General features: G+C 43.6%; 1 protein-coding gene across 1 annotated transcript in view; it reads left to right on the top strand.

Moving 5' to 3' along the window:
• LOC117207642 (sodium/calcium exchanger 3) overlaps positions 1-27,369 on the top strand; it is a 121,408-nt gene that overhangs the window by 38,782 nt on the left and 55,257 nt on the right. The window contains exon 3 of the mRNA XM_033448032.1: positions 979-1,070. Coding sequence (XP_033303923.1) covers positions 979-1,070 — 92 coding nt within the window. The remainder of the gene's footprint in view (positions 1-978; positions 1,071-27,369) is intronic.

Raw genomic sequence — 27,369 nt, 5'->3', positions numbered from 1 at the left:
TTTTCGTCGAAATTCTATTCGAGAAGATGCATAATTAGTGAGTATTGAATGGGCGAGGGTGCATTACTCGACAAGGGAGTAGAATAGCTGGGTGTCGTTCGGTTGACGCGATACGTCGTAATTAATTATCGACATCGATATTACGTTACATTCGCTTGCTGGCTTTATGACGATATGGATACCGGACGGTTAGTGTAACGTTACCATAACTCGCGCTTATTGGATCCGATTACGAGGCGATCTACGGTAATGATCATAATGTACAGAATTTCCACGTCGTTAATTCCACAAGACGATCAAACGAAATCTCTCTAATCAATTTCACGTAATCGATACGCAAACACGACGCGTGTCTTAAATTTGCGGCAATCCAACGGGAAATCGTATTCGCGGCATCCGTAAAACAATTACAGGGGAAATTTCCATTCGTATCTGTTAGTCGTTCATTGAACAATTATTGTATCTCTGGTTCCCTTGTTTTCCAAAATTATTACATTTCACGGACTCGTATTGGTTTCCAATATGGGATTTCATCAGAATACGCGTTGAAAATATCAAATTATATAATTTTCCTGCTATGAAACAGAGCCTTCGTTTTAGGAAAATCGTTTATCGAAGTTACGAAATTTATACAAATTACTTCTTGCTATCTGCAAATGGGAAATTAAGTCAACGAGAGTTGCTTAATTTTGTAAGTTATCCGGAGAGTGATGCATAAAATTCAACGGCGCCGAAAGGAATTCAATGGACTCGGAAAAGTTGCCAGAGCGTTTTCATCCCGAGACCGGAAGTTCTTTTGATATCGCGACAAGGCAGGATCAGCGCGTACCTTAAAGCTGCGGGCTTCTTTAGAGCTACGAAGTTTAGTCCAACTTTACCTTCGACTTTCGCCAAACTCGCCAGAACGTACACCCGACTCAGCCACCTTGTTACACGATTAGTAATCTCACGGTATTTCCTCTTGCGCTTTTCTTTCAGAAAGCTGATCCAGCTGTCGATCATCGAGGAGGATTCGTACGAGAAGGACGCGCTGTTCTATGTCGAGTTAGGCGAACCACTGTTACAAGGAGGTGAGTATCGCACTTTGCAATTTGTAGATAATTCACCGACGATCGTAACAATATTCATGACGATATTAGCAGGAATATTGGTAAAAATATAATAAACGTATGAAGCGTCGTAAAATTTTTCTGTCAGAGGAACAGCTGATCATTTTTTCCTCGCGATCGAGACAGATTTCTTTTGACAAATTCACCGTAATATGGCTTTCCTCTTCCAAAGCTGCATATCTCTTATATCAAACATATAAAAATAATATAAGATTAGCAGATGTTGTGAAATTTCTCCTCTTTGCCCTTTTCTTTTTTAAAATTGGCCATCTATCTAAATTCGGCAATTAACAGCTGATCGGAGAAAAAAACCTTCGATTTGACTAATCGTGCGAAATCTCGAGGTTAATGAGAGCGCCAATTTGACGGATTCGAGGTAGAAAGATCGTTTTTCGAGGCTAATCGAGGCAACGATTACCCGTTAAATGGGCCATTACCGAAGAAAAGATCGGCGAAGAACTAGAAGTGATCGTGGCCGATGATATGCAAGCGGTGTCTTTCCAAATGGACTTCTTTAATTGATATTCGAAGGTCGAGCAGAACTCTCTTCTCCTTCCTCGATACACGCTGCCGCGAAATTACCATTTCCAGTCGATAGATTATTACAGTGGACGATCGGTGTATTCATTGAATCGCGTTCTATTGTTTTTGCCACGCCGCTATAATAAATCGTACTATTTGGCGGAGTTATCGATCGAGGAAGAAAAATGGGAGAACGCTTCGATCAGATCCTTCCGTGAATTGATTTATCGATGTGAAAATAAAAAAATTTTTTAAAAGAAGACAGAAAAAAAGGAAAGAAAGTAAGGTAAAAAGAAAAGGTAAAGACTACAGACGAATACGAGTAGCTCGTAAGACTCGTCCGCCGGAATTTCATGTAACAGCGAACAAGATAAATCGTTAATTATATAATCTGCTTCACGCATTTACCGATACTGGATCCGACGTGAATGGACGTAAGTTTCAACGTACGAAGCATTTAGCCGAGCTCGATCGATTTACAACGCGTCGTTCGGCTTCTCCAGCTATTGGAATACGTAACGAACGAGAGTAGAACCGGCTACCAGTAGACGCTATCCGCCATGCAAACCGACTCCATAATGGCACCACCCCGCAAATACATAAGAATCTTTGGAAACGGATGCAGAGAGTAGCTGCCTTGTACATGCCGCTGTAACAACTCCGCTCGTTCGTTTCGAACGTTGGCTCGGCCGCATTAAGCTCGGTTTACGCTTGACATGTTCTCGAAATACGCCAGGCTTTAAGGCACGATCTTCGACTGCCGTTTCTAAATCGCGAATAATGCCACGAAAACTCGATCATCCGTGGGATTTGATTCGTAATAAAGCGGGTTAACAACGACGTGTTGACGGATGCGCGCGTGAATCGAGTTTCAGAAGCGGGAAATCGAGGGAGATATTTCAAAGTAGTGTTCGAAATTTCTTCTGATTTGCGAACCGAATGGCCGAGATGTAGAGAGTACGTCGATTTTCTCTTGCTAAAGTCGAAGCTTTTTTAACCCGCCAACTAAAACGTTAAATTAACAGACGTTGAACGCACTTTATAAATCGTATTGCAAAGTTATGCGTTACGTCGCTTGGAAAAGCTTGTCGCTTGTTCCGTTGACGTAACGGGATTGTTTCGCTCGTAAGCAATTAAAAATCCGTCTGCGAATTCTTCGAGAATGCCAGAACGTGCAGAACTGCTCTTTAGCGGCGAGTTTCGCTAAAGGAAGCCGTCAAGATGCGATGTATTATTGCTGCAGGATATCGATTCGTTCGATTCTTGGGATTCCCACGACGCCGATTTCGCGGCAATAACGCGAAAATCCAACAAAGATACGAGGGTCGCTGGTCGATGGACGAGACATCTCCTTCCGAAGAAGGAATGCACGAGCTGGCTGCTGCTCTCGCAGACATGAAATTCCTGTCCCTGGCAATACCGAGCTCGCAATCGATTCTTGGATCACCCGCACAACCTTTAAACCAGATTTACGAGCCGAACCGATAAAGAAAACCCACGGAGCTATCTGTCACCAACGAATTTCGATGACTACGAAGTGTTTCTTTTTCTTTTTAATAGGCGAATCTATAAAACCGCGGGTGGAAATTTCCTGAAAAATTGAAACGCCCAGCGTTGAGATGTTGTCGTCGATTAAACAATTAACATTAAACAACGACACGCGTGTCGTTAAAAAAGAGATTAGAAGACGCTTATAGCGATTTTATGGGATAGCGGTATGTAACGCGTAAGAAAAATAATCGACACATTTGGCGCAACAAGGTTCGCAGGAATTGCGCCAAGAGAAAGAAATTCCCGCTTCCAATGTCGGTTTCACTCACCATGATTTCCATATTACGAGGCTTCGTTACACGTGCACCGGCTACCGGCCACTCATGCATATGCATTAACACGTATTTTCTCGTGCATAATCTCACGTTGTTTTATATAGTTCTCGACCAACCGCCAGTTTGGCAACCTACATATTTATTTCCGACTACTCGTAGACAAGCCGTGCCACGGAACAAAATCTCGCGCAATTTCTTAGAGATCCTTCGACGAGGACATTTCCTCCGGTCCCAGTTGTTTGGAAGAGGGAAAAGTCTTGAAATTTGGATAACGTCAGAGTGAAGATGCCGAGGATTGGTGTGGCGACCTAGAGAACCGAAACGTTCTCCGAACAGCTGTCTGTGAATATAATCGATGCTTTCAGTCGAACGTAAGAGGACTGCATTTATAACCGCTTCTCGAGTAATTAATTGATTAATTGGAGCGGATGGTTAGTTGGAGAGTCGAACGGAAGTTGATTAAGAATTCACCGGAACGAAGGATTCAAAGCACGCTTAATGGCCTGCAAATGCCTTCCGGGCCACGATTAGGTCGGCGAAAAGGGCAACCATGTGTGTTGCTTGATAAAGGCTTGACTCGATTCAAACGAATATCTGGTTCGTGTAACCGGTAGATTCGGCTTCGAACAGGGAAATTGTCGATAACTTTCGCCGATAACGCGACATCGTAGTCGACTAGAAAAGCTACGTTCGTTTAATTTCTGTTCGTTACATACGTACTTTACGATTCGTTACATCGCGATCTTTCCGAAGTCCCTGGAAAACTTGCACCAGGCTTCAGCATGATCCGTAAAATTTGATTTGTTTCGCTGTGCCTCGTGTAATAGTTATATTTGCCGGCTCGGTAAAAACGTATCACCGTCGATGTCACATGGAAATTAAAGAAAAAAAAAAGAGAAGAAGAGAAACACAAGTTACCCGATTTTTCTCTTGGAATTTTTACACCGATGTAACGACTGGCAGAAAATTGGCCAATTAGAAAATTAGCCAATGGCCGTGATGTACCGCTAATTATCAGGAAGATAAGTTGGGCAAACGTCATCGAGGCTGTTTTTAACACGACCACTGTTGCGATAGATTGATGTCGCGTATCGCACACGCGCAGCCACAGAGAGCTTCTCCTGGCTGACAAGAGCGCGTTAACATTGCGCGATAATCGCGACCGCGGAATTAAACGTGTCGGCGGAAGATGAAACTTCACCTTGGTGATCCACGCTACGTTGCCCGAGTGATATTATTCTGTCACCGTCGACGGGATGATATTAAAATTAAGATGAATGGTCGACAAACGAACCGTATTTCCATAAAACGATCTTTTGCCTCTGCGAGTTCCTTTTTTTTTTTTTTAAATTTGGAAGACTCCTATGTTACACGACCTAACCCTTCGTCAGTTCAATTTGACACACTTTTGTGTCAGCGAGGTTTCACACGGTGACAGATCATATTATTCGGCCATTTATAGAGCGATCTTTCTGAAACCTTTTGGCTTTGACGTGCGAGCAAAATCCGATATTTCTGAAGGAGAAACGTATATAACGCGATTGCATGCGAATGACAAAGAGCAACGTTAATTACTTATCTTTTCGTTTCATTGATGTTCTACCATCGCGTCGATTCGACGCACGAACGACGCGTCGAGTTGGAGAAAATGAGAGACGAACGAAGGCCAAACAGGAAAAATCAACACCGTATCGACTTTTAACGCGGCAGCAGGTTCGAGAATACTCATTTTGCTATTTTACAAACGCAAAATCTTTCCGTACGAGGCTGCACTTTCAAGAAAACTGAACACGTTCAATCAAGAACTCGCCAGATACAAGCGTGCGACAAATTTTCAAATTTATTTCTCTCGGAAACAAAGCGTCTGATGAAAGCATTTTATTCTACGTTTTCAATTTATTTCCACGCGTAGTACGACCATCTGTCGATTGTTTAATTCCGTCTAGTTCGAAATTAACCATCTTTAAACATATTTGACAAATTCTCAAACTTGATTTTCTCGAAAACTAAGTCTGAGACGAAAAAATTCTATTGCATATTTTTCTCTTATTTTTCTGCTTATTACTCTTATCATTCGGTTGACGTTCGGCCTCTACAGATACTTCCCGTAGCCACTGTACTTGTACATTCGCGATGTAACGCGAATATCTAGAAATAAAAAGGCAAGATAAAGGCGAAGTATCCGCTCGAATTGATTCCTGCACGACGCAGCATGTGCAGGTAGCGCAGATAACGAAGAAATCGCGTGCAAAGCACGCGACGACAGACGCCCGTGAACCCCGCGTCGTAGACATAACGTGTCTTCTCTTATCGTATCGTCTGGTGTCTCGTAGACAACTACGTACATAGACGTCTGGGAGGCGCGAACGTTCGCGTCTTCCACCAGCAGGTATGTAATACTTAGTTACTACTTGCTCCTGCAGATAGATAAGAGATAAGGTGTAAAGTTGTGTAGTTAGCGGGAAGATAGCACGATGAGGTTGCAAGGGCCGCGTCGCGACGCGATGATAACAACACCGGTAATTGACCACCTCTGGTGACGATACGATCGTTAGAACTAATTAAGCGTGGCGTGGGCGCTCGTTAGTTTGCAGTACTTTGTAGTCTTCAAGCGTGCTTTTGGCGAAGAGTTGGTTCGCTGTTAGCGAATAAACCCGCGGACATAAAGCGTCAAGGTAAGGTAAACGCGACACTTTGTTTCCGGCGTCTGGTAGCACTTTGTCCCAGCCGAGTCCAGAGAATACCGTGATATTATCGAAATTTGCGTAGCATCGTGACGCTGTATAAGCTTATTAAAAGTTGCTTTAAAAGGTGTATCTATTTTCGTCGCTGAGATTATGATCGTCCGTGATATCTCGAAAAAATTTCCAAGTCGATGGGAAGATACATATTTAGCGCGAAAGACAAATATAACACGACGATTAAATCCGATCTTCCGCGAAAGAAAGATAAGAAATCTGATTTATCATGCCCTTGCCTCGTAGCTTTCAGACGATGTCGAAAGATCGTGGGTCAATAGTCCGACGATTTATCGAGTCATAGCTTCGGCCTGAAGAAAGAGAAGATCGATTCGAGGAAGAATACCGCGACAATTACATCATTGGAGCGAGTGTTCTCATTCCATATCGCGAACGCCAGCGATAGTAGAAGACAAATACTATTGGACAATTACGCAAATGGTCGGCAATAATGTGTAAGAGCGCGACCGATTGTCGCGTGTATGGCACGCGCCAGTCTCGAGAAGCTGGCGATAAGAGACAGCTTGTGGCCTCGATAAGGTGAGAATGAATCACTGACGGTTCGTTCGCCGAGATTATGTCACTCTGACGCGAAAACTAGCGAATGATTAGAGGAAGAAGAATAACCGATAATAATATCGCTGTGTTAATTAATAATTATTTAGCAAATAATCGTCTTTAGCTGATAGACGGACAAGGTTACGGATATCGATCGTCTAAGACCTAAGAGAACGCGACTAACGATTTATCATCGATAAAACGTATGTTTGTTTGAATTATTACAGCATCCTGGTATCGTTGTTATTTACAGACAAGATACGTTTCGTAATGAATCGTGACGCGATGAAACGATCTGCAATAAGCTTCAAAGACGATCGTAGGAAAAGAATATCAATGATTTTCTTATCAAGAGCCTAATTAGGTCGTGATTTTAAATCACCTTAATTGCTCACGGTTAGATAAAAGGTGTAATTAATGCGAATCTTTTAACTGGAAGGTCGGGAAGAGCTGGCAAACGACCCCACGAACCACCACACACAGAGCGTTCTTTAAAATTGTTATCTCACGTGCACGATTACGGACATCGCCAAGAGACTCATTTTTCTCGGCTATATCTTCGCTACCTATCTGCCAGTGGCAAGAAACACGCTGCTAAACCGTGACTCAACATGGTATGTAACTACATGTTCGATAACGAATTCAACGTGTACAGTGGCTGCGAAAGATACTGCAAACGTATCAAACACACTACGTTCTTAACTTAGACGCGAGTATACTAAATTTCGATGTTTCATCGAATATCTCATCGAAGGGTTGGATAGCGCGTATCAAAGTGAGACGTAGAAAGCGATAAGAAGATTTATCGAGAAATTGTTTCGGAGCACATTCGTCAGTGCGATAAAATAGATGGAGACTGGCGTAAAACAGACATCAGTCACGATGCGTAGCAATCGATAGCGAAACGGACGCGTAATTTATCGCGGCTCTCGCAGTTGCTGCTTCAAATTGCCAAGTATCCTGTTTGCAAGCGGCGCTCGTAAACGCTGTCATTCAAGATCTCTGCCGGCGTGGGCGTAAATTACGAGCGCGCGTCGAGCGGCCGAAGAATCGAAAAGGAACATCGGGGCGCGTATTAATAGCCGCGGAGGGAAGACGCAGGGCCCAGTGAACGCTCGTTACGCACGCATCTGCTCGATTTATGGATATTAATAACGCGATGGAACAGTGACGTAATATCTCGCGTCATCACGTCCAATGATGCTGCCAGCATCTTGCTTGTACCGTGGACAGGGGACGGATATTAATAAATGCTCCGTGCACCGAGTGAAAGTGAAATTGATGGGAAACGACGGGACGAGAAGGTAGTCGTCGATAGCCATGGTTATCGAGCCGGGAAAGTAGACGATGCAGGACGGAGGAGAGGCCGAGGGATCGAGCCTTTTTACTCGAGGTTTCAGCTTCTTTCAGAAACGGGAAAGGACCTTGCTCCAGTTTGCCCGAATGCATGGAAATCGCGGTTTCTTCATCGACCAATCGTTTCTTCGATACCTTTAATAATTACCACGTTTCGATCGATCGAAAGACACGGGAGAAACGAATTCCTCTCGTATCATTCGACGTTCGCATCGGTTATTCGATGAAACATTTGCACGGAACGAACGATGGGAATTATCGTGCGAAACGTTCGCGTAAATCAGCCCGTGACGTTTGAAAAATCGCCAGACGCGTGGCGTACGGCTGCGAGTTAACCGCATCGGAGAAGCAATACAGACGGCAATTTTACCAAGGACTCTTTTCCGCCGACCGTACACAGCCGATCCATTAATCCGTCCATCACGGCTCTTCTAAACGTCCAAGTTGTCCTCGATGTTCGCTCAATGTTGCGTCCTTGACTCGCTTTTCTACCACTTTTCGAGTATCGAATCCTTGCCCGCTGCTAGGGGAGATGTTTCGAGGGAAAAAAAGTAGAGCGCCGCGGGGTGAGAAAAGGGAGAAGGACGAGCGTCCATGGTATAATTGCGAGGAACGATGAGCGTGATTTGAGCCAGCCGTCGAGGGAATTAATTTTGTTTCGTTTCGTGAAAAATACGCTACAAGAGGCGCAGAGAAAGAGAAAGAGCTGTTCCGGCTTTGTCCCCAGCGCTTTTCGTCCAGTTTCTTTCGGCAGAATAGATCGTCCCCTTCCTCCCTTCGTCCCTTTCTCCGCGTGACCCACATTTTAGCGATGTACACGTTTCTCGTCTGCTCGACGGTCGCGAACCAGGGAAGGTCGCGGTAGAAAGTACGGTCGAATTCGTCGCGAAGACGTCGAAGTATGTAAAGTCCCTTGAGCAGCCGAAGAGCATTCCTCTCGACGTACACTCCCATCGTCATAGGTCGCTTTCTCATTTCGTACAAGATGTGACAATTGGTTTGAACCATCAAGAAGATAATTAGTCGATTAGGATTTTGCATTTGCGCGAAATAACGAATTTGTAGAAACTATTAGGTTGTCCGGAAAGTGTCTTTCTTTCGTAAACGTGTTCTTTACAACAATGCACCTTCGTACAAACGTGAAACCAAGTCTGTGAAACGTCGCGCTGTTTATCTCGACAGAGCAAAATAATATAAAACGTTTGACAAAATAATATGAAACGAAAAACGTTGCGCTTCTATTATTTCCTCATAAAACGAAAGAAACTTTTCGGACGACCTAATATTTGCAAAATTGACAGGGGGAAGATGACGAACGCGAGCTAAGAATCACGCGTGTCGTGCGTACAATTCTCTAGCCTCGTCGAACAAATTTTGTATAAAGGAAATACAGAGACGTTTACTGAAAGTCTCTGTCGGAATTTGAAATTACGATAGTGTGGTATCATGAACGAGGGGCCTGGGGGGTGTCGTGTGAATTATAAACGAACGGTTGCCGAGCATGTACGTAGTGAGGCTAAGACAAAAGACAAAGGGTTGCCAGGGGACAAAAAACGAATTGAGTTGTCAGAGAGCGTGGATTGCGTTGACAAGAATCGTTGATTAATTACTTAATTCTGTTAATTATTATACGTTCGCTGCGATTAGTCCATGTTTAACAAACGTTACTTCCCGTTCAATTAACATCTGCTCAATCTACTTATCGTTGATAAAGTAATTATAGTAGTTACGATACTACAATAGAAAATATGTATAATATAAATATAATAATATAATGGTAAAAACTCTTATCGTAACGTTACGCGAATTCTGTCCTTGGGCAAGTTTCGAGCCAGGTATAATTGTTGGAGTTGATCTGACAAGCTCTTAACAATTTCTCAGATTAATCTTACTTCCTTCAAGTGAACAACCGCAACGTGCTCGTCGGCGTTATCGTCGCTGATAACTCTTCGTTACGAATTTACGGAAGCTGTTGTAGCTGGATGTCGGTGCAACGGAGCAGATTTACGCGCATCCTGGTGCTTTGTTCTTTTTTTTTTTTTTTTTTTTTTTTTTTAGAGCGGCACTTCCCTGCGCTCATACCACGCCGACGACCTACAAAATCTGTTCCTTGTCGCATTACGTCGGCGCAGAATCAACTTAAAGGCAGATTTTATCGGCTCGCTAGAAACCGAGGATGGTGAACGAACTGCGAGGTCTGGTTCTCGCTTTTATAGAAGTTGGAAGGCGCGTGCGTCTTGGTTTATAACTCGTTTAATTACACGGAGAAGCGCGATAGAACGATACGATAGGAAATTTCGAAGATCGTAATCCTCGTGGTTTGGTGGTTGATCGCGAATTGTTTCCGAATGCGATTACAGTCGTTGCTCTCGACTTTTGTCTTTCGATGCTTTTGTAATCTTTCCTCGCTTTTGCGTTTAATGTAATATCGTGTAAATTATCGCTGACCGTAGCCTTCTTACCATATTATTGCTCGCTCGTATATTTTCGAGAGAACGAGAGAAAGAAAAAGATGAAAACGTTTCATCGATTAACCAGATGAAAAAAGTACCCGTATTCGGTAAAACTGATTGCAAATTTTGATGTTTCTTTTACAAAACCGTCCACAAAAATTGTATTTCCATCGATCATAATTTTTTTCGTAGGCTATAAGAAAAGAAAAAAAAGAGGAAAAGTCGATTCTGGAAGAATTGATATTAACGAGACTGTACGGAAATAACGTGGTAATTGATCGTGGTAATTAGCGAGATATCGTGTTTCAAGCTGAGAGGATAATCTGCGGGAAAGTTGGCGAGTTTCGATAAGCACGGTTTAATTAAAGACGCAGAAAAGTTTCGGCGTGACCAATATTTCACGGTAGCGCGATCACCCGCAGCCACATTGGATTTTCTTCTCTTTTCTCGCCTCGGCATCCCGAGCAACGTATAAAATATTCCTGCTCGTCCTCTGCTTCGAGCTGCTTTTAAAATAATGGAACGTTCCTCGCGATTCTCCTTTTTTCTTCACGAAACCGATTCGCGCTCTTCGTGCTTGCTCCTCTTCCGCATAAAATCCAGCATCCCGAAGACGCACTGTTAAGCGTCGAATTGAGAAACTTTGAACATTAAAATCTAGCTGAGCCGACAAAGTAACGAACTTAGTTTCATCGTTTCGAAAGAGAAAACGTAGAAATTAAATTACGTCAGGTTGTAATTATCACGCCAAGTCGTATAAAACCTTTCAAATCTCGCGTAAAATACGCATAAATTAACTAGTAACCTTAAGACTGGTAACCCAGTCTTTTCGTTAAAGATCTTCGTTTTGCTCAAGTTAACAGCAACGTGATGTCGCCCGATATCAACGTTTGGTCTGCACTTGACGATACCTTGCGTTGCCGCCACAACTCGAGCGCGTCAAAACGTTCGCGAGATTCTACAAAAAGGCTCGAACAAAGGAAACAAAAAGCAAAGTAGCGGCTCGAAGGAGTAAACGAAGTAAACATCGATGGAAATTGTATCGTGGCGGACGTAATTCGTGGAAAACAAGAGGAGGATGTTCTTGGACGAAGAAAAGGTGGAAGTGAAGGTTAGGGGAACGGGAAAAGGGCAGGTTAATTAAAGCAACGCTAGAAATTCAATCGAATTAATTGACCTCCGAGAGCTTAGGGAATCGAGAACACCGATTTGTGCCAGTGCATTATCGCCGAGTGGCGCGGTGATTTAGTGGGACCATCATATTCCTGGTAAGACAGTGCCATTCAAAATTTAATGGAAGTTGGAGAAAGTCTTGGAATAACGTAACCGCGATCAAACAAACTTCTCTTTCCCGTTGTCCACTTTCTTCCATTCTCTTCTCTCTGTTCATCGATCGCTCGAATCGTCGTGAATCGAGCTTCCCTCCGGTTCCACTTCGGTTCGTTCGTTGGCGAACTCGCGGAATGATATTGAACGAAGCTTTTCCCCTCAACTTCTTTCCCATTGTTCTGCTGTTTTCCTATCGCGGAACGAACCAATAAAGAGCGGCTCGGAATCGCCGGCGCAGGGAACAATTGGTCAACGATTGGAGGACCAACGGCGGCGATAAACTTTTCCTTGAGAATCGAGTTTCAACTTCGCATTTCGCCGTGATCCAGCGAAGGTCCCGAGGATTAGAGACGAACAACTACAACCAGAAGTAAGAAATAATCGAACTGCGGCAGAAGTATTATACTTCGATAAACACATCCTTTCCATTTCGTATCATTCTTACGATATCCAGGATTTCGAGCAGAAATTGGACTCTTCGAGAAATTTCTTCGACCAATTTCTTTCTCGAGATCATTTGCCAATTATTCCAGGTTTCTGTGAAAATCGCCAGCGAGGAGAATCGTTGGAAATTTGGCCGCGCGAAGCGAGAAAGAAAAATTCCAAGCCAGTCACTTGCGATCGTTTAATCGCTACCACAACGAGAAGTCACATTTAAACTCTTGCATTTGGTTGAATGGTGTTCCCTCGCGGCGTTTCTTCTCCGTTCGCTTTGTTGTTTCACGCGTTGCAATTTCAAGGAAATGCAGGTACAGCTCGAAAGCCGGTGAAAAATACGGTGCACGTGCGGTACGCGATACAAACCCGTCTAAGCCGAACGTTCTTAAGACCTGCTTTTCCTCGACAGCTGAAAAAGGAACAGCGACTAGGCGAGCCACGTAAATCCGCTAGTTTTCTCTCCTTCCAAAAACCCCGTCTCGTTGGAAAGCAGGCAATTAACCGGAGTTTGTGTATTTTTCATTAAGGGATTAATTGACTGCCCTGATCAAAGAGAAAGGGCCGGTCAGTCAGACCAACGCCCGATTTCGACCGTTTAGAACCGACAAATCGAGTCGCGATTTAAGAAAGTTCCACTTTAAAACAGTTTCGTTGCATATTTGAAGAGGCAGAATGTAGCGAAGTAACGTAAAGCGGTAAAACTGGGATAAACGTGCGATCGACCCAACTTAGCGTTAATTCTTTGCAAAGTCAATTTCTACCGTAGTTAGCAATTTATTTTTCGCAAGAAATTAAGATAGAAACGCGTAAATTCCGAGGAAACTCTTGCAAAATTATAATACTCGGCACGTGTTTCTTTGCTTCTCAATTTATGAAGCGACTTCCGGCCAGTTCTCCGCTACACCGCGAAGGAAGAGCTGATTTTAAGATGACGTGGTATCTGCCTTGAAGCAGCGCGAAGAATCTCCAATTATTCCATTCTGGCCATCGGAAATCGCACGTTCTAACCGCGATTCTACGAACTCACTACGTTCATATCGCTTTCTTCGAGTATACCACATCGAACGGAGTTAAAGTTAAAACGTGGCAAACACGCACCACTGGCGAGCATTAGCAGCGTGGAAATTAATAAACTGAAACGAATCGAGGGATTTCGATGAGGCGGGTACGATGAATTCCAATGGGAAAGAAATTCACTGGCGGAGCGCGTTTAATCCTCGCAATTCCGATTGAAACGAAAACACGGAGAGGAGGGGCGATAGAGCCGCTGCATAAATACCGTTTTAATCGTAATCGGGCAGACGAACGAAGATCGCCGCTTCGAGAGCGTAAACGTACATACGGTTGCTGGAATCAGGGGCTCGCTGAAGCGGATGTGTCGACCGGGTTGAGCACCTGCCGTTGGAAAATCCGAGAAACCGCTGGAAAATGATACACGGCAGAGTATCGGTCTATCGGAAGCAAATAAGCTCGACGTGTAAACGCAGTTTTAACAGCTACAACGCGGAGAATGTTTAGCAAAGAAGGCTAAAGGCTAAAGAAGTGAAACCAAAACAGAGATTCGTTTCATCTATCAATTTGCGTTAACGTAACGAGCGCTGCAGTTTCTGGCGATTACGTTAAAACCACGCGCAGAGATATCACTTTTTTAACGTAGAATACACCACGTACCACGTAGGAATCCGTTTGCAAGTTTTTGTTCTACCAGCAATGTGAGAAATATCGAAAATTTCGAACGCTTCCGATTCCATGACCGCGATACTTGTACTCTAGATATCTCATTACGCATTCCGAGATATTTCGTACCTATATCCCGTGCAATTTTGTACTTTTAATCTTCACGCAAATGTACAAAATTCCTCTAATTTACCGATGACTCAACGACCCACAAAAATTCATTCCGAAGTCGTGGAAGATCTCCGCCGCCGTTTTCCAATGGTATACCGATCGAAATTAGAGATAGAATTCTGGAATTACAGTGTCGTTAATGCTCTCAAGTTTCTGCCAACCGCGATACACCGGGAAAATTAGGCGGAAAAGGGAATTAACACTTTGGCGCTTCGCGCCCCTGCTCCGTGTATTTTAATTAGCGAGTTGGCGTTTGAATCAAGATAAAAGTTAAAAGTTATTTCATTCCCGAATGTCTGGAAATCGTATCTCGTTCTTTCGTCGCAATCGTCTTCGTGTACGTAAAGAAGCATCGCAGAAAGAGCAAACGAGCCAAGTACGCTTTACGTTATCGCGTGTGGAGCACGAGACACTTACAGACGAGGTAACTGTAGAAACGAAGTTTCCCCGGCGAAGCTTCAAAAGTAGGAGTTACGATCTGGTTTTATACGTCTGTGGCAGCCGACTGATCGACTTCGCGTCGGTTATTTGACGTCGCGCAATCGCTATCCTATTTCATCTTCTTCCATCTGTTCTTACTCGCTGGAAGTCTACCAGCGGGAAACTGTAGCATTAACTCCGTAACGAGGACACAGTGCAAATGAAACTTCGAAGAGTTGCGTAATGCATTCGTAAAAATTTTGTGTCAAACATTTCCACGAGACTGTGTACGAGACACGAGCGACCAGTTTTCAAATTACTGCTGTTCGAGAGATTTCCACGAGCTCGATACGGTACGGACGCGAGTAAACGGAATACGATAATACGGAGTGCTGTGTAGCGTTATAGAAATTTCGTTTATGCAACGAAATTTCGTCGTACGCGTGGAAACGTTTTTTCAACGCCGAGTCACCTCTCGTCTAGAAATTACATTTATTTGACAATTTCTGGACGGTATTTAGCTCGTTCGACGAAGCTTGATTGCAGCTTTATAAAAGATGCAAATGAACGCGATATACGGTAGGAAACGGTCTGTAGAAATAGCGGAGGAACATTCTCAGGCTCCGTTTACACTGCACGATCCGCGAATTCGTGGCTTTGAAAGAGGTGACGTTCGATTTTAAATTTAAATCGACTCGCCGGCGTCGCGCCCGTTGCTTTCTACGACGATAAAAATCACGCCGATCTATGATCAACGAGGCGAACATATAAAACGAGAAAGAAATCCCAGCGAACGAGTGTTTGGCCGCGCGAAAATATGAAAGTCTGTCGTCAAAGAGCGGGCCGGGATCGATTGTAAAAGGGGATTCGAAACAGGCTGAAGAGTGAAGCAACGATGAAGAACGAAACGGATAATCCGGAATCTCGATGGTGGATCGGGTGTGTAACACGGTCGACCTTTCAAACGAATAGCTCGTCCCGCGTCGTCGTGGGAATTGCGTCGCGTATCGGCCCCTCTGTGCGCCACTGGAAACACAGGTACCCCGATGTGCGGCTTTATTTTAACGAGGAAGATCAAAAGGACGACTACGTAGGCGTGCAACCGAAGTCACGATCGATTAAAATTGAACGAATCGAGTTAGCTCGTCAGAGAGAGAAAGAGAGTAAGCGAAGGAAAGAGAGAGAAAGAGAGAGGGACGCAATTAAAAGACGTTCGAAGAACCGTTTCGGTATTTACAGAAGAGAAGAGCGGCTCGACTTTCGAGAAGATACCGTTCATCTCGCTTTCTCGTTCAACGGCCATTAAAGCTCGCCTATTAAAAGTTATTTTCAGACACAGCCGCCGGTGGCTCGTTTCGCCAATTTTACGAGCCGATATTCCGTCTCTCGTGTTCCCCTTTTGTTCGTCCTCTAACTGGCTCGATGCTGCATCGTAAATTAATCGCTTGCAGTTTAACGATCGTCGAAGAAACAAACTGTACAAGTTTCGCGAACTGATTACCTATCGATACGATTATCCCTCGTGTATGTACAAAATTGCGTTATTTCGCATTGTGTTTGCAAACGGAGGACAAAGCAACGAATTGCACCGTTCGCGTAGTTATATTTGTAACAAAACTTGCTGGCAAAGTAATTTCATATGATAGAGGAGCCGTTCTTCTAATTGCTGAAACCAGCATAATCGTGTGGCTGGCACGAAAAATTGATATTTCCGACGAAGTTGAAAGCAGACGGGCGCGAAAGAGACGGGGATGCGTTTGTTCTCAGCGGAATTGTTTTTATTACCATTTTATTGAATTCCCCTTTGACGAGGCCGAGCCACCGACACAAAAGAAGCCAACGTTTCGATGATCGAATCGCTGCGGCCTTGTTACCACCGCAGATAGTCCCGCAGCACTTCCGCACGATCACAGTCGACCCATTGTCGAGGGACCACGTTCATCGATGAATTAGAACTTGCGTGAGAATAAACGGACATAGCCCGCCCATGACGAAGGAATATTAAATTCAACGAATTTCCAATGGAATACTTTTTCCTGTATGTTTCCATGTGTGCTTTTTATCACTGGCAATTATTCGAAAGCCTTTTAAAAGCGTTATAAACCTATTACGCAAAGCTGGAAGTAAAAGTTGAAAATGGTGCAGGGTAAAACGAAGAGTAAAATATATTTATATGTCGGGTTTGTCAGGTTTGTCGGGTTGGCGCTGGTTCTTGTGCGAAATTCCAAAAGAAAGGCCCGTTATTCCGACATATCCGACATATATAAGAATAATATTATAATCCGGCATAAACTCTTTGATTCTATCATTGCCATGGTTGCCAACAGGGTAGGAGACCTCGGAGTAATCATCGACTCCATTTGCAGACCATTTAGCACACGTCACCGCTATTTCTTCTAGAATGCTGGCTTTCATAAAGCGTAGCCATGATCACTTCGACATATATACTTCAACCTATATCTTAATCCTCCTCCTTCACGCTATGCCTCTGTCGTCTGGCTACCACGTACGACCAGACAAAGAAACCAGCTAAAAGAAGCTTTAGTGCTTGTTTTTGACTTTCCTCGCTTATAAATCCAGCTGGTCCATAAATGTGCGTGACTATTCTTCTATCGTGGGAAAGTATAATTTACGTCCACTCGCTATCGTTTACGAGGCGACTGATTTACGACGCTATCTGTCTATTCAAAATCAGAAATGGATTTGTTCCTATTCTTTGCTCTTACTCCACAAAATCCATCTCTTCCTTGTTTCATCCTCCGTTCTTCTCTTTCAGATTTAGCTACTTAGACGCAATATACGACTTAGGCAATTCCCAGTCTCGACTTCTTTTCTCGCTAGAATAGCAATCTGAGAAAGAACAGGCTTAGCCAACCCGTGCGGTGTCCAAAGATACTTTTTTTCGTTCAGCTTACTCGACGACTATCGTTCGATAGTCCAACCGATAGACGAAGCGATGAAGGTGCAACGATGGATCGTATTATTTCTCTTGCCACGACAAACAAGAAGACTCGGATTGACAAAGTTGGGGTAATTTCGCGAAGTAACTGCAGAACTCGAACGTCCGTGGATCTCGATCTTCTCGAAAGATCCACTCGATCTATTTGAACACGTAGCAGCGACGGAAGCGACGAAGTGGCGGCGTTACAACCATTTCCTATACAGCGGGTGGATACGTTCCACCCTTGCGGCTTATACCGGTCGAAGTCGAGTCAGAGAAGTTGGAAAACTGTTTCCGAAAGGATTTCCCGCGGTCCAAGAGTTTCAACGACTTGGAAGCAATTGTGCGCGCCCTTAATTGCTCGGCCTGCAATTCCAGATTTTACGGCCTTCGAAAGGTTCCACCAGGGGAAATTTAATCGAACATTTCGATCGGCCATCCGGAAAGTTTGGATCTTGAATATCTTGGCCGGGTCGTACAACTTGGGTCGATGCGTCTTTCCCAACAACGTCATCGATAAAATATCTTCGACGCGGTTAGGAATAGGGAAAAAATGAAGATAAACGAGCAGGAGAAACGTTTACGTTGTGCTTTAACGGGTCCGCGTGCCACTTCGACAGCGGAAAAATGATTCGCGACTCGTACTTGCGCGTTACCTATGCGCCACGATTTATCGATCTCCGTTTGCCAGAAGGAATAATTTTACATCGACGATAACGCGCCCTCAGAGTCGCCAGGACGATTTCGCTCGCTGTTCCCGCGATTCCAGCCATTCACTCGATGGCTTTTATTACTCGTCAATCGATTACAGGCGGAACGGTCGCTAACTTTGCCACGAAGAAGTTGTAATCTTTATCGCGACACAGATCCGGATCGATTCGCTCGATAAATCTTGTTACACGGTAATACTTGACAAAGTATTCGAACGTTTGTAGAAATTTCGTGAATATATAGCGTCACGCGTGTTGTACGAAAGATTTGTCGAATGAGAAATAAATTTGGAAACGATACGTACATAGTACGTGGAAGCTGGACGATGTTCAACGCGCAAATTTAAACAGATAATTATCCTTTTCGTTATAGCGATAAGCGCGGCGATGAGACGGCGAATGTCCGTTTAATTTCGACGGAAGTAGCGGAAAATGTTGATGCTTGAAATTTTCGAGGTTTCTCGTAGAAATTAGGTACGCGTATAAAGTTTTGTACGGTCGCGTAAAGTTCTAAGGGGATTTGTGTCGTTGCGTCAAACAAATGTAATACGATGCTTCTAATTCCGCGTACAGAGACAAGTTTGCAGAATGTAGGTACACGGTTAAACAAGTAAACTTCATCTGATCGAGCCAATATTAATCTACCTCTATGTTGTTGCGTGTACAGTGAGATAGCAGCAGATGTAACCGCCAAACGAACATTTACATAGAAACACCTATGCTAAAATCATTTACAACTATTCAGTTTATATTCGAGCACGACATGTACATTCTACGAATGAACGATGAATAGACTGGCTTCTACGTTTTATCGAAGGTACCAGAAGTTGAGAATTAAATGAGCAGACCGTATTTAATTTGGACAGAAAATCGTAATTTCCATTAACGTTGATTTTAACTGTAATAAAGTTTCGTAACAGAAAGTTGAAAATGTATCTCAATTCCGAATGATTATATATACGTACATTTCTAGATTTAAAAAATCACGAAGAGTCCTCGAAACGTACTGTGTACAACGATATACCGCGATCACGAGTACCAAATGAGCAATAACGAGAGAAGTTGCGGGTATTCGAGCGAGTCTTCAATATCTGAACGAGCATAAATGCTTAATAAGTCAGCATCGGTTTAATTAATTAGCCCTGATGAAGAGTGCATCGTGTTTAGCGTTGTCTGGTCGAAGCAGCGCGTATAATTGAAAGGAACGCGTGCTCGTAGCTATGCCGCTTTCATCGCGCCGCTACTGCAACTAATTAGCCACTGTGTAGCGGTTAGGTTTCACGGTGCGCCTAATGCGTTTACGTGCATACGCTCGCGTTTCTATACTTCGCGCGCAACCAGTCAATCGCTGCAGAAATTCGAGAAAACTGTTAATTTCGAATTTCAGAAAACCACCACCGACAAAACAGCGATATATACTTATCACTTTTATTAATCGAGCGTCACAGCAATGGCGTGATTCGATCCATTGCTATTTTTCATCGAATAACGTTTTGCATTTATTGTTACACGAAATTCGTTCGACTCGAGCAACTTCTACTTGAATCGACTTGCCAAGGTAGATGCAAATTTTCGAAACCTTCGCTTACACTGCCGTAATTTGACAGAATTGACAGAAGGGATGATCCGAAGTATCGGAGACGGAGAATTCGTGGAAACGTAGGCGGCTCCTAAATCTTCGACGTTTTAAATGTCGAAAGAAGGTGAAAATCGCACGAAGCGGGGTAAACGCGGACGGTGACCATTGGGGAAAATCGCAGCGGCTCTGTTGCCCAAGGTTTCAGGAAGCTTGCAAATGCGCGTGTTCCTAAAATAGAAAAGATCAGTCCGAGTTCCGCGGGTTCTCAAGCAACGTTCGCGTTTAATCTCGTAATCCTGTTAGGACGCGGCAGCACAAGGCCGTCCGCGTCCGTTCAAAGGCTGGCTACACGCTATAACCCTTTAACTGCTTCAAAGAATCGCTAGGAAAGCATGCGTATTTGCAAAGCTTAGCGACGAAGACTCGCACCGAATTTTTCTGCCAAAAGTTAATCTACCTCGCTAGACGGGAAACGACGAAAACCACGGGATACGAAAGACGATAAATCGCTTAGCAGACGGCGTGGCTGCGCCTTGAACCTCTCGTCTCGAACGATCGTTAATCGATTTCCTTTCTCCTCGCTGGTCGTGCCCGTTTTTCCATTATTAATCTCGTTCCACCTTACGCCGATAAATCGCTCTACTTGTTACGTTTGAGCACCTTTTTAATACGCTTCGTCGGTGACTTCCTCGACCACGACTATTCTCCGGAATCGTTCGATTATTTTCTTCCTTTCAACGCCCGCCCCCTCCCCCCGCTCTGCCACCTTTCACCCCTCAACCGAAGAAGAGGTGGTGGTCGGTTTCATCCGTCGTTTGTCTTCTCTCGTTTCGTCCTCTCATTTTCTCCTCTTGTTCCGTCGATCGACCATTCATCCCCTCTCTCCTTCATTTATTTCTCGATTTAACGTTGTTCCGCGATTCTCATTAAACGCGGCGATTAAAAAGAGAACGGAGTGACCGTGACCCGGCGGTAGAACGAGAGGGTGAAATCAGGGAGCGGCGGAGATTCCGGCGTTTCGCAATTACGGCCACACTGCCGGCTCGCTTCACGGAAATTCGAGATACCACGACCGAAACGACGTTGTAAGGATATCCGCAGAGAGGGGAGGGAAAAAAATAAGGCAATCTCAGGTCGACTGCAAACGAACCCACCGCTAAGTCGACGGAGATTCTGTTTAACCGTTGGATTAGGTCGTCTCGGCATATTTTCCACTCTTTTATTATTTTCTCCCTCCTGTCATCTAGCTTCTAAATATATTTCTCGTTGCCTATCTTTCCTTCGAATCGCGATATCCTTGCGAGAAAATTCTTAGCTCCTTGACATTCGCTGATATTCCATTGCGCTCGCCTCGACGAATCATAGCGGAATTGTTCGTTTTTACGGAGAGATTCCCTGGACGGACTGGCACGTGTTTCGAAAGGATGATAAATAGAAGCGTTTGTGGGTCGTGTCGAGGCTGGATGCTAGGTTGCTGACATTTCTAACGCGATTAAACGCGTTACGACCATTGCTCGTAAATAAGGGAGATTAAACATTGCCGCGAATGTTCTCCACGGCATGAGAGCTTTGTTTCGGAAGCTTATTGTACTTAATAGTCGTTCTTCTCTACACGTGCTTTAATATTTAGCCCAACAGTAGCTCTCAAATGCGTGTATATAAAATATTTGGAAATTTTGCTAACGTCATATTGAGGCACGGCCGTCATAATCATGTTGGTAAAGTTTCTAATGAATTTGAAAATACTCATGGAAGTTACAAGTTGTTTATCGCACACATATTAGCTTGTCCCAAAAGTTTCTTTCGTTTCATAAGGAAATAATCGATGCACAACATTTTTCGTTTTACATCATTTTATCGAATTGTGTATAATAATAGAAATAAAAGAAAATTAATTATTTCCTTTTGAGACAACCTGATATATTCGACGAATATTAATATATCTCGTGAACGATCATCGTACTAATTCTGCTGCGTAGAATTTTGTCGCGAATAGCTTTCGTCATCAACGATAAATGATTGGAATCGTGGGTATTTTCGAGATTACGAGAGACTCGATCAAGCGTAGTTCGATTGGCAAGGCAAAAACGAGTCTAATTTCCCGAAGTGATTAAAGTCAGGATCAATGGAACGGAAGAATCGCATCGTTACGTTCTACGGTTGGAAACCTTCGAAACGTAGCTTCGTAGTCGCGGATGTGTAGCGAGTGGAAGGGAAAAACCAGGGACGACGTTGCCAGAGACATCGCAAAAACGTGACAATTTTTGGAAACCGATTTCCACGAACGTCGATACGACACGTCGCTGCGCGTAAATTCGCGTTTACCTCGAAAAACATCGAACGACCGTCCCGTGCCTTTCGCAAGGTTCTTCCACGAACACGCCATTTATAAATCGCGCGACGTTTGAGCAGCACGAGCCAGCGTATGGTTAATAAACGAGCAGGCGAATCAATAACGTGATACGCGCGAACGATGAATGCGATGTAGTTAGGATGACAGTGGCATAATTAAAAGAACGATATTCGCGCGTAATCAGGCGACGAATCAGCGACCAGCCGTACACGCGTCAGTCTGTGCGCATTATTTTGTCGCCGCGACACTTGCCATTTCAGCCGCTTTGCGCGAAAGCCCACGCTGGTATTTTTCTCCTGTAGAATCGTTGATGACTGGCGCTCGACCACGCAGCTTTGCTATTTTTCCGAAATAAACGCGTCGCGACGCTTCTGCCCGTGAAACTCCGTGACCCACGAACGAGAAACAACCGCCTGCGAAAGGACGCTCGACTTTATGAAACGTCGAAAGGGCGGCGAAGCCAGCGATTCGTGAACGATCAAACGATCGGTCGTCTTTACATGATAAACGTCGTACGGTGTTTGAAAACGGCTCTTTCATCGAGAAAACTTCATATAGCGTGGACAATTTTTTCTTGTCTAATTCTTGTCTCTTTCCAAGTCAGGATCTTCTATCTTAAGCAAAGCTCTGTTCAAATCTGTAAATATAAATTCTTCATTAGAATACTATTCGTTAGATAAGGTAATATGCAGATAGAAGTCTACAATCTTTGTCGACGTTTTACGGTCAATGCTCCTTTCTTCAAAATGTCATTTTAAAGTTCGCCGACGTAGCAGACGCTCTACCACAGACTCTAATATCGCTTCTTGTTTAACTGTTCCAATTACCATATTACCATCACACCCACGTGCTACCTATGGACGTTGCAAGGTGTCTGAAATGTGAGCAACTGTAGGTGAAAAAAGTAAACACAACAGCATAAATAAATATAAATAAATATAATAACCGGACGAGGTCAGTGTGAGCAGTGTCCCATGACATTTTCGCAATCAGGAAGCCGTTCTTTTTCACCGTTCTTTTTCGAAACGAAACAGCGAATCGAAGCACGGGAAAGGCAAGAGCGGAGGCTCGTTGGTAATCAATATCGAAGCGGATAATTCCCGGTCGTGGCCGCCGCGACATCGAAAAACACTCGAGGACATACGAGGAAATTGAATCCCGAGCCGAAAACCCGAGATATCAGATTTGTCGAGGTTTTTACACGGTGCAGGCTTTCCGACGGGATAAGAAGCTTCTTCGAGGGAGCTTGTTCGACGATGGTAACGCGAGAGCATGCTAAAAGCCGCCAAGAATGGAATAATATTCCGCTCGGAAAACGCTGCGTCTTTCGTAGGCCACCAACGTGAGCGTGAGTCTGTGCGCGTGTGTGTTGGAAAGGTATTGGGAAAAAGTGGAAATTCCATGAAATCCCTGGCGGAAATAACTGACAAAGGCAGACCTGTCTATCAAAGCAGGCCTTGACACGGGCGAGACCATCCGTGTTGAAAGTTTGTTGCACCGTTTTTCAATACCGCAAACTTTCTCCGACGGTTAACCTTTGAAATTAACGGTATTCCTGGTCACGGTAAGAGTTTATTTGTAAAAATAGTGAAACGTAACCGTCGATTAGAGAGCCGACGCGTCCTCGCATAACGACAAGGACCAGAGCTTTGCAAGTTTGTACCATTCGTCGAGAAGAGTAGAATGTTTCTAATAAACGTAGAGACGCTGAAATCAATCCTTTCGACGTTGAAATTTTACTTCGCCGTAACGTAAGATTCTGGAGACTTTAGTTTGCTGGACTTGTCTTTGTAACGATACGCGAAGAATCTATTCGTCAACCATAAACTATGTGACAGTTTTACGACAGAGAATAGAACATGTACGACGCATGGAAAGAGCCCCAGAGAAAATACCTCGTGATCCGCGGATGTCAGTCTTATACCGAAATTGAATGGAAGACGTCGAATGTCATTTGCAAATGCGAAAGCACACAGAAATTTGTTTGATGGATTGGTTTTAAAAGCTGTGCCGATCGCACGTGTTTTATTCCTCTTTCAGAGAATTATAGACTCGTAAAATCTCGCCTTTCTTTTTCTGACACCCTATGTAACGATATAACGATTAGGTGGAAGTTTTCTAAGAAAAAAATCCAGAGACACTTTAACCGGAAGAAGGCTGCGGACGACGTATAATCGATGTTCGCGCGTGAACGTCGACGTAACGCGACGCGTGTCATTAACCATCGCGTCACGGTGACAAGATGACAAGAAAAATATTGCCTTTTAAACAAAGGAAGACAGAGCAAGGATTGAATAACCGGTGGAACACGCGAGAATCCGAAGAATTTCATCTCAACTGAGAGGATATGCGATGTTCGAGAGATGAAAGTGGCGAGAAATTGAAGGCTCGTGACCCCGGCCACGTTCAACGGATGAAGAACGGATAAAACGGCGACGACAGGTCGAGCAATAGCGAGACACGCGCTTCAAAAAGGAACGTAACATCGATTCCCCTTCACGAGAATTATCCCGAGGGAGACGAGAAGATCGCAAACTTCCTGTCGATACCTGTAAACCGCTTCCGTAACGACCCAACGACCACTCTCCTTCTCCGATTTCTATTTCTTCAATTACTGAGAAATATTATTTCTTCAAGTCCGTTTTTATTGCGTTTTTATTGCGTTTTTGAATTTTTACGCGTTTCTGATTAATTTCATGTTGCGAGAACCCGCAGGATACGTACGATATACGAAGGTTTGTAAAATAACCAAAGTGGAGCATTCGTCGTAATTTAATTAAAAAAAAAAAAAAATGAAGTAAAAGACAGATTGCTATGCAGGTTCCGTTTCTTTGGTTATCTTCACGGGAATGAGAAACTGCGTAAAAATCCGCAACCTAGTCCAGTTATAGGAGTCAAAGAGAAAGACAAGGATCGAGTTATTTGTATTAGGTTGTCTGGAAAATGTCTTTCTTTTACAGACACGTCTTTTACAACAACGCATCTTTATACAAACATGAAACCTAATCTGTCGAACGTTGTGATCTTTAGTTTGATAGAACAAAATGGATCGTACGTAATTCGATAAAATAATGTGAAACGAAAAATGTTGAGCATCCATCATTTCCTTATGAAACGAAAGAAACTTTTCGGACGACCTAATACAAGTTTTTAACTCGTTCGAGATTGCCGACTCAAACGCCGAATCGGATGATTTCTCTTTTCAATGGCCGAGAACTCGATGGTTCTCAGCAGAGTTAGAAGCTATTATCAGTTATTAGTAGACTGCAAATGTTTATGCAAATTTACAATTTTATGCAATTTTTCGTGACTATTAATTCATCGAATACAAATTATAACTGTAGAGATCACTCAAAGATTGTCACAAAGACAGTTTCGGCTAAATACGATAGTCTCGAATGTGAATAGAACGAAGAGCGAAGAATGGAAGAACCAGCCTTGTAGATATCGAATTAACAACTAACAATTAATTAATAATTAAGCAATTTAACACGTTAAGAAATGAATAATCAGTTTCCTAGTTCGCGTGCTCTCCGTACTCCGGGATGCTTTGTTCAATATTCCATCGAATATCTCTGGTCTTCGATCTCAAGAACTTCTATTTATGTGTACGATGTTGAAGAAGCTCTGAACAAGCATTCTGAAGCTACATCTGTCTGCTTGGATAAAAGCTTCTATGAAATCAAGAGAGCACGATTTAAAGGATGGGTCGAGCCTTTTATGGAAGCTCGCCGGAGTTTTCTGGAAAATGTCCAAGAAAAGCGTCTATAAAATCGCGACCTTATACGGCTTTTGTTTCCGTGTTTAACTTCGAACGATCCGATTATGTCTGTTATTAAATCTTACATTTCGTACGCAGAAACAAAAGCGATACATTTAAACACGATGATAATGCATCAAACACAATACACGAAAAGTACAATACATTTGTTAACTGGCATTTCTACCCTACTGAAACTTTTCGTGAAAAAAAACGAAAAAATACCTTTAACTATAATCGTTGTCCCATTAATCTATCTTCTATCGAATCAAACTCGAAGCTATCGTTAAATTTCCCATCGAGAAATAAAACGAACACCAAAATTACGCTTTGTGAATTTCATCCGCGAAGAAAGAAACACAGGACAAAAATCCTAACGTTTATTTCTAAAATATCTTCGTCCTCTAAGATTTCCGTAGAAAGAGAAACGCGTGACGTAACGCAACGGCAGGATCGATACGACGATCTTTCGAACCGTATGCATTCTGCATGCCGATGATAAATGCGTTCGCTCTCGCGCGATACGTGGTTGACGTACACACGCGTACGAGCCGCTCGTATTTCACGTCGCGGAGGAAATGAGTTCGGTTGCATCGGAGCTCGTATTGAATTAAGGGATGAATGGACGAGCCGAATGGTATGTCGAAGAGGCGGTGAAAAAAAAAGAAGAATGGCGCGAGACCCTTGGGATTCAATGGTCACGCGCGGATTTTCTTCATCCGGTGGACGTAACACGCGGCAGGAACGAGCCGGAATATTTACAACGGTCGTAAAAAGTGAGCCGATAGGAGTAACTTACGATGATGTAGCCCCCCCAGGTAAATTGCGGCAAATTCAGCAGTTACAAGGTATCGCTTAGGAAGACGTTGCTTACAGATTGGTACGTCAGATATTTTGCTAGTGATAAATTGCCCCGTTTCCATTCGAGCTTCCAGCTTTGCCTTAAGTTGCCTATCGATTTTGTTGGAAAACCATGTATTTTGCACATTCTCGAGCGTGCAACGTATCGAATCAAACGATATTTATTCATAGCAGACGCGTGGCCTCGTTCGGATACATTTTACTCGCTGTTAGAGCGTAGAGGCGAAATAAAGCAATAGTAAAAGTTCAAAAAGAAAGGAATATACGCTCGCCTGATATATACGGCATAAAATCGGTGCGCTCGAGGACGAACTAACGTAGCTAGAACAACGTGCTGCTATGCCAATGGCGGTACATATCAGTAGGATACTGCCACGTAAGTGATAATAGCCGGTATATGGTCAGACATTGGCGCGCGGAATTAGCATCGGAGTCTGGCGTGTTTTACACGGCTATGATTTATAAAACGGATCGCTCGTAAGGTCGTCTTTGCCTTCTGGTAATCAAGAAATTGATTTTCCTCGTGCTCTTAGCTGTCGTTTCTTGCCGTTCGATGTGTTCGCGATGA

The sequence above is a fragment of the Bombus bifarius genome, unplaced genomic scaffold, assembly GCF_011952205.1.
Source record: "Bombus bifarius isolate JDL3187 unplaced genomic scaffold, Bbif_JDL3187 scf7180000008039, whole genome shotgun sequence".
Classification (NCBI taxonomy): domain Eukaryota; kingdom Metazoa; phylum Arthropoda; class Insecta; order Hymenoptera; family Apidae; genus Bombus; species Bombus bifarius.
Note: the sequence above shows the minus strand (reverse complement) of the source record. Positions and strands in the feature narration are given on the sequence as shown.